Below are 8,948 nucleotides of genomic sequence, written 5' to 3'. Positions count from 1 at the left end.
ACGCCTCCAACTTCAGCCGCCATCGAGCTCCATCCGTTAGGCCACAGTGCCACCTGGCAGGCCGCTCACACACCACAGGCTGGGAATGAAAACCTAATTAATGCTGAGTCCTTTATCAGTATCCAGTATCATTTTATGAGAGTATAACTATTTTGGCTTGACAAAGGCAGCATAGTGTTTTTCTTCTTCTCATTGTTATTATTATTATTATTATTATTATTATTATAAATTTTTTTTTTTTTTTTTTCAAAAACTTCTACTGTTTTCACAGGTCACAAATTTCACAAAAAGCTTTCACACAATTTCTGCCTTTCTCTATATAGATGTACTGAAGATAATTCCTTAGCAACAACTTAGCAACACTTGGGATCATGTAGAAACTAGAAACAACATAGCAACACTTAATACCCTAGCAACCCACTTGAATATAATAGCAACCACGTAGCAACCCTGCTGAAAAAAGAACCCCAAAGCAATAGAAACCCTAATAGAATTTCTGTTGGTTTTAATGGAAACTCTAATGGTCCCTGTGGGTCTCTACTGGTAATTTGTTGCCTTCTATTGGTGGCATGTTATGTCTAGTGGATACCATTAAGGATCAGTAATGGTTTCAGTGTTTAACAGCTGATGGTTTGTAATGGTATTTGTAGTGGAAGCCATTAGAGATTATGTGCCGTTTCTATTGTTTTTTCCCCATCGGCAACCAAACACCGCAACAACCAACTGAGGTAGCAAAGCAGCCACCAAGTAACACCCTAGCAACCAACTGGAAAAGCATAGTAACACCCTAGCATTCAATTGTGTTAGCATGTCAACCACCTGGAATAGCATAGCAACAATTGATCTTTTTAATCTTTAAAAATGTTTCCCTTTACATATTATAAACTTTCAGCCTTTACACTTAATATCAATGGCAAAAAAAACACTATAATATCATCCATGAACTTTAACCTTCTAATTAAATTTTTTTCTTACGTTTAATTATTTATTTTTTAAAAAACACTTTTACTTCAGTATGATGTAATTTAGTGTTTAACGACTCGAGAAACGCAGAATCAAATCATTTTTTCTACCAATTTAATCAGTCACATTGTGTTTTTAAGTAGTTAATAATAAGTAATTAATTGTATCTATTAAAACTATCCAGTTTAATCTATCTTAATTTGAATTCATATACGCACAGGTGGTAAAAGTAGAGATAAACAGCACTTAAAGTCAGGGTTGCCAGGTCTCAGCTACATTTTCAGCCAGCTACGACTCAAAATCCTGAAACTAACCCAAAAAATCCAGGCACTATAAAAAGGAAGAGACATTTTTCTTCTTTTTATCAGCCTTTGTGTGGGAAATAATGCACCATGGTGCATATGCATTCTGATTTGCAATATCTATAAAATAAATAATAAAACACCTGCATTTTTTACATTGACAGGTACAGGCATGATCCACTCCTGAATCCCCCTTTCACTTTACCAATCTTTACAATATCTCTTATATCAGACATCATGGTGTACACTACAGACGCACTACAGACACTCTTCACTTATATCTTGCATTTGTGTGCGGAAACTGATTAGATTTTATTTAGATTATTTACTTCAAAACAGTAAGAGCCATAATTTGCGATGCAACAATTTGTGCTTTTATGCAGAAAACTACTTGAAATGGCGAACTCACAATAGCAAAGAATAGTTCTGCTCGGTCATTCACAGTGATGTTTGTTGGTAAATGAGAGGTTTTAGCTGTACTTATGTTCAACACACATGAATCGAAAAGGACTTTTGACTGAACGTGCATCATGATGAGGGTTTCTTGGCCCAAACCTGTGGAAATTTTGGAAAACTGCCAGATCCACGCAATATTGCGGAGATCCTTGATTTTGTGTTAATTTCTGCGATGTTTTAGCAAAATACTACAAATTCCAGTCACCACTTGATTCTGTTGTAAGGTCTTGGCATTAAATGCAGACTCGTACGTATCTGGTGCTCATAGAACCACACTTACCATACTTAAATAGTGTTTGGTAATATTCATACTTTTCATGACAGTGACATTATTTTGTGATTAAATGTGCATTTTCCAAACAATCTGCTGTTCCATTTAAGAAGGAATAAAATAAAAACCTAGGAACTGATTGGAGTTGAATATTTCCAATTTTTAAAAAAAAAAAAAAACTTCACTTTTAGTGACTAAAACTGCTGTATTTTTTCGTCAATTACATTTAGATTCTAACTGTAAACAACCAAATCTCTAAAATACAGCTAAAGTTGCGCATTTTTTTGCCGAAAGAGAAACAAAAATTAAATCAAAATCAGCTGTTAAAATAAAAATATACTTTGCCTTTCATCTCTTATGGCTTTGGTTTGCTTCTTTTAAAAACTTTTTCGTCAGTTGCCTAGCACCCATAAAGTGTGGCCTTTTATAGCAAGTGATATACAACGTGATTTGAAAGATGCTGGTTACATCAATTAATAAATTTTGCATTTGAAATACAAAGGATTTTAAAAGATTATTAAATGTTAAAACATCGTCCAACAAGGAAAGCAAAAGGGAATGGGGGAAAAAAACAAAACTTGACATTCAGATTGTTTTTACAGTGCCCCTGAGTCCTGTGGCTCGTTTACTTGTTTGTTTACTGCTTTACCTGGTTTTGGGACTCCGGCTGCGTGTCATCCCAGTAAGCACGCTTCGAGTACGCATTTGTGTCTTCTGCATTTTGCATAATTCTTTACATTTAAGGGTTCAGTGACTGACATGCCGTGGCTGAGAGAGAGAGAGAGAGAGAGAGCTGCCACAGGACAGTAGTATGCATCTATTCAAATGGACTGATGATCAGATTGTTTCTAGATGCTTTTGCTTGTTTTAAGCCGTAAATGATAGCATACTATTGGCAGATTATTTTGTTTCCTTTTAGAAATAAACGCTTAAAAATAGAAAAATGATCGTAAGACACGGAATAACCAACAGAGCACCCCCCACCCAACACACACACACCACCACCAAATAATCAGAAATAGCAATTACCCCCCACCCAATTATTAATACCATGATTATTGGTGTTCTGAATAGATTGAGTTTGTAATAATAAATCTGATTTTTAAAAAAATTAAGTTGCGCAACTTGGTAACGCCCAACAATGACCTCACAACACAACACTTCATTGATGTTGTTTGACTGGGAAAGCGCCGGTAGATTTGAAGAGGAAGATGAGGAGGAGCACTGCTCAGCATTTTGTATTGCTGGTCAGAGATGGACAAAAAACATATTCAGAATTTAATGAGGTTTATTTGGTCTGATTGTAAAAACTGTATTTAGATGTTCCCTTACCTGCATGGAGATGTTAAATCTCAGAATAAATGATACGTTTTAATCAGTTACAGGGTGCATTCATTTTGACTGTTGTAAATTTTTTAGTTTTTGTTATTATAGTACTCCCACGATTTATGGGCAAATGAATTCACCTGAGGTTTTCTTATTTCTAATGCAGTTAATCTGAAACACAAGCAGGGACCCTGTTTGTTAGTGGATGTCCTGCACCGTGGACTGTAACGGGTCGCTGCCTTCCTTAAATAAAGGTTCTGTGAAGAATTTTTAGCTGGGTTTGTGGGGTAATTAAGCTGTCCCCAGTTCCATGGTGCAAGTTTATCCAACCCTGTGTCTCCTAGATAAGTGGACCTGCTGGTGGTTCATCACCACCTCGGATGCAGAACCAGCAAACTATTTCATTGGACTCAAAAACATACTATAGCAGAGCTGATAAACACATAAAAATAAAACTGGGAATAGTTCAGTAACTAGCTTTTGACAGACAGCACAGCTTCTGTAGCAGTTCATCCATTCACAAGCATTTATATAAATTATTTAGATGAAGAAGTTAATAGAACAGAAAACTAGCTTGGGTGAGAGACATTAGTTCAGAAAGGGGAGTTTTCACAGATTTTTCCATTTTATTTACCCTTTCCTTGGTCTGATTGAAGTGTGTAAACGGTTTGTTTTACTTAGAAGCATAATCTAATAATCAAAGAGTTAAGCATAATCTATATGTATAATGAATATTTAGAAGCATATTCTAAAACCATGGAACACTTTTTAATAGAAAGTTATATTCTAAGTGGAAGCGTCAGCCCTTGTGTGAAGACCGAGCTCGTGAAAAGACCTGCAAGTCTACCTACGCGAGTCCACCAAGCAAGGACACCAACAAAGACACCACACGTGCTGCTAAGTATACTTTTTTCTCCCTTTATTCCTCTTGCCGTTTACCTGTTATTTGCCACAGGTGCAGACTGCGGCATATTCCCAGAAATGTACGCAACTTGGACAGCCTACGCTTTCTGAATGTGGCCTCTGCAGGTTCCCTCTCATTCTCAATCGGACTTTGGAACTGCCAATCTGCAGTCAACAAGGCAGATTTTATTCCTTTGTTCCTGAGGTCAGGGTTCTACCAATACCCAAACTCTCAACCCCAGACATGCATAGACCGGCTCCTCCTCCATGTAACTCCCAAATGACTTCCTTCTCTCCCCTGTCAGAGACTGATGTCTCTAAACTCCTCCTCTCTAGCTGTCCCACAACCTGTCCTCTTGACCCTATCCCTTCTCACCTTCTTCAGTCCATCTCTCCCACACTATTACCTGCACTCACACACATCTTTAACACATCCCTTTCTACAGGCACATACCCTACCTCATTTAAGCAGGCCCGGGTTACCCCACTGCTTAAAAAACCATCACTTAACCCTGCTGCGGTTGACAACTACAGACCTGTTTCCCTCCTCCCTTTTCTTCCCAAAAGTCTTGAAAGAGCCGTTTTTAATCAACTCTCCAATTTTCTCACACAGGACAACCTCCTGGACACCAAGCAGTCTGGCTTCAAGAGCAATCACTCCACGGAGATTGCTCTGCTTTCCATCACTGAAGCCTTACGACTAGCAAGAGCAACCTCTAGATCATCTGTCCTCATCCTACTTGACCTCTCTGCTGCTTTGGACACTGTGAACAATCAGATCCTCCTGTCAACTCTCTCCAGCCTGGGCATCACTGGAACAGTTCTGCGCTGGGTGGAATCCTATCTCCCTGAAAGATCCTTCAAGGTATCATGGAGGGCAGGTATTTCTGAAACTCAGCAACTCACAACTGGCGTTCCACAGGGGGTCAGTTCTGGGTCCACTCCTCTTTTCTACTCTACACTACATCTCTGGGGCAGGTGATTGAGTCCCATGGCTTCTCATATCATTGCTATGCTGATGACATCCAGCTCTATTTGTCCTTCCAGCCTGACGATCCATCCGTCTCCGCACGCATCTCTGCTTGCCTGTCGGACATCTCGGTCTGGATGAGGGAACACCATCTTAAGCTCAACCTGGCAAAATCTGAGCTTCTCGTGATCCCAGCCTGTCCCTCAATCAACTACAACCTCACTGTACAGCTCAGCTCAACCACACTCAAGCCAACCAGGACAGCCAGGAACCTTGGGGTGATTCTTGATGACAACTTGAGCTTTACAGACCACATCTCAACAACTGCATGGTCCTGTAGGTTCATCCTGTACAACATAAAGAAAATCAGACCCTACCTCACCGAACAGGCTACAGATACTAGTCCAGGCTCTTGTTATCTCAAAACTGGACTATTGCAACTCACTACTTTCGGGCCTCCCAGCAGCTCCATCAAACCCCTTCAGATGATTCAGAATGCTGCAGCACGCCTCATCTTCAACCAGCCCAAGAGAACCCATGTCACACCCCTCTTCATCTCCCTCCACTGGCTTCCTGTAGCTGCCTGCATCAAATTCAAGGCCTTGATGCTCACCTACAAGACCTTGTCAGGAACAGCACCCTCCTACCTCAACTCTCTCCTGATGGCTTACGTTCCCTCTCGCAATCTGCGATCGATTAGCGGCCAACGTTTATTAGTTCCCACTCAGCGTGGCGCAAGGTCCCTTTCAAGAACCTTCACACTAACTGTTCCTCAGTGGTGGAATGAACTTCCAACCTCAACCTGGACCGCAGAATCTCTCACCATCTTCAAAAAACAGCTAAAGACCCACCTCTTCCATGAACACCTAACCAACTCATAATAAAAAATAAAAAATAATCATTTTAAAAAATGCACTTACACCTCTACTCTGCACTTTGCTTCTTCTGGAATTCAGTTAATAGATCTTGTATGGTAACACTTCTTGTATTGTTCTCTGCTTGATATATCGCTTTGCTTGTATCTTTCTCATTTGTAAGTCACTTTGGATAAAAGCATCTGCTAAGTGAATAAATGTAAATGTAAAAAGCCTTTGGTTTGGTTCTTAAAAGAACCTTTTGTTCCCGTCACTCATGTGGCTGCCAGAGAACTGCACCCTCGGCACAGAAGTAATCTTCAAAGGTCTCCCTTACACGCATTGCTTCCTGTGCAGCATTGCTGGTCCCTACTCTGCTGATGTTCTGCAGTGCACAGTGTTCTTCATTACCATTAGCAGGTTCCTCGCAGACATCCTTCTCCACAAGAAGTTGTGTAGAACACAGGTGGCCTTCACACAGGCTTCCACATTGGCAGGGCTGACAGCAATGACACACCGGTACAGCTGCCACTGTGCTGCGAGTATACCGCACGTATTCTCTACAGTCAGTCTATCCTGTGACAGCCTGTAATTAAAAATGTTTAAAATGTTTGTTGGGAAGGATAGTACCTGGAAAGGGCCTCATCAGGTCTCTGTGGAGGGGGAAGGCTTCGTCTGCCACAAAGACGTGAGGCTGGGGTCCCAGGTGCTCTGCTCCCGGCAGCAGTGTGTCATCAGGTAGGCCAAGGGTTCCTCTGCGAAGGCTGTTGACAAAGGGACTGTTAGCTAGAGTCCTGACATCACTCGTCCTCTCATAACTGCCAGCGTCTATGATGTGATAGCAATATTTTGCATCTACAACTGCAAAGAGGACAATAGAAAATGTTCCTTTGTAGTACAGTGACCCAGAGTTGTCGGGATTCTGGATCACTGCATGCTTCCTATCAATAGACCCTACACAGTTTGGAAAGATCCAGCGATGATGGAACTCTGCTGCAATGTCCTGCCAGTCTTTTGTTGTGGGAACAGGCATGTAGTCCTCCACGAGGGAGTCCCATGTGCCCTTACCACTGCTTCCACAATAACAGCCACAGTGAAATATCCCACCCTGGTAGCTGAAGACAATGCTGCGATATGAGTCCCCTGTTGCATGGTACCTGTGAAAATATGTAGTTGAAAGTATAAGTGAAAGTAGAGCAACTGTAAATGATAACGTTATGATAACCTAACCTCCCTTGCATATTTACCAATAGAAATGAACTTACATTTAATTTTACAATTTAATAAGGAAAGTTCCAACAGCTCTCTGTCAATACAAATTATAATGTCCTCTGAAATGGGTCGTAGCCTCAGCATGTGTGGTAAATGCAGGGATAAACTGTTTTTATATTAACTATTTGTTTTATGTTTTTTGGGGTGTTTTTGCGGTATTATCCCCAAAGTATCCCTTTTAATGAGTACCTATTGATTAAAATAAGAGTGCCAATAAGCACCACAGTAACTATTTTTTTTTATAGTTAATAATTTAAAAAATTTAATTAGTAAATAATAAGCTACTCATCGCAAACAAGTGGTGAGTCTTTGTCCAGGAGAAATGGCTCTGTGCCATTTTGTGTCCTCCCTTGAAATTCGGGCTCCCACCTTCAGTAACAGCTCGTCAAACCGAGTCCTATGCAGCCTGAAATACCGCCGGAACCTGAACCTCATCCAACCGCAGCTCCTGTACCAGCTGGTGATACTCGACATGCTGCTTGTGAGTCTGAATTATTTTGTAGACCCAGACAGTCCAGCGCTATTACTATTCATAACTAATGCAACATTTGTGCCCAAAAATGTTAATGTGTTGAATATGAAAAGTCTTTTTTGAGGTTAATATGATAATACAACGACGCAGTAATGGGGCACTTAGCTATTTGAATAAGATGTGAAGAATACGTATATGCGAATATATATTCAAAATAAATACAATGGATTATCAATCAGTGGATTAATATTTACATATTAACAGGGAAGAGACAAAAATGTGTAGTGCAGGAGCACTTAGAATATATGCTTGCATTTCAGTGTCGTCAAAAAAATAGCCACAACATTATAAATGAGTCATGAAGTTCTCATCTGCTACTCATTCATTAAAGTTACATGCAATTATATATATATATATATATATATATATATATATATATATATATATATCTTCTCTTCAGCCGTTCTCGGCCCACTGGGTGTAGGCCTCTGTTGAATGCCGCCACCAACTACGATCCTGTGCCCTTTGTTGCCAATTGATTCCAGCGAACTTTCTGATGTCATCAGCCCACTTGGCCTTAGGTCTTCTTCTTGGGTGTTTGGCTTCCAGTGGAGTCCAATTTAGGACTGCAGACGTCCATTTTTGGTCTTTCATTCTTGCTACATGTCCTGCCCACTTCCACTTTAATGTTTTCACCCTTTTGATTATGTCCATTACTTTGGTTTGACTTCACACCCACACACTAGTCTTGTGGTCTAATAGCGATATGTTTAGCATGCGGCGTTCCATGCTTCGTTGAGTGACCCTTAATTTTTGAATTATTTTAGTATTTGTATAGGTATAGTATTTGTATAGTATTTGTACATCCATAGGTAAGAGCAGGGAGAACACAATGATCAAACACTTTTCTTTTGAGACATAGAGGAAAGTTGTGTTTGAAGATGAAATTGAGGCGGCCAAAAGTTTGCCATCCTGATCTTGCCCTCCTGTTGACTTCGTCAAGGCCATTCAGTTCCACTGATATGTTTTGTCCTAGATATATGTAACTGTTTACTTGATCCAATAGTTTTCCCTGTATTTTAATTGGTATCGGTTGAACCCTATTGTTGAACATAACTTGATTTTTTTGTACGTTAATTTTTAGCCCTGATGATTTGCT

General features: G+C 40.0%; 1 protein-coding gene across 1 annotated transcript; it reads left to right on the top strand.

Moving 5' to 3' along the window:
- The first annotated feature begins 4,221 nt into the window (after window positions 1-4,221).
- On the top strand, window positions 4,222-6,300 carry LOC128632763 (uncharacterized). The gene is made up of 3 exons (XM_053679969.1): window positions 4,222-4,426; window positions 4,835-5,086; window positions 5,269-6,300. The coding sequence occupies exon 3, from the start codon at window positions 5,329-5,331 to the stop codon at window positions 6,070-6,072; it is 744 nt and encodes a 247-aa protein (XP_053535944.1). The 5' UTR covers window positions 4,222-4,426; window positions 4,835-5,086; window positions 5,269-5,328; the 3' UTR covers window positions 6,073-6,300.
- Window positions 6,301-8,948: the final 2,648 nt, after the last annotated feature.

The sequence above is a fragment of the Ictalurus punctatus genome, chromosome 3, assembly GCF_001660625.3.
Source record: "Ictalurus punctatus breed USDA103 chromosome 3, Coco_2.0, whole genome shotgun sequence".
Taxonomy (NCBI): domain Eukaryota; kingdom Metazoa; phylum Chordata; class Actinopteri; order Siluriformes; family Ictaluridae; genus Ictalurus; species Ictalurus punctatus.
The sequence above is the reverse complement of the archived record's forward strand: the minus strand, read 5'-3'. Positions and strand labels throughout refer to the sequence as shown.

Bases quoted from the DNA above. Each gene is read 5' to 3' on its own strand.
- LOC128632763 (XM_053679969.1), top strand. From the start codon at position 5,329: ATGAGGGAACACCATCTTAAGCTCAACCTGGCAAAATCTGAGCTTCTC.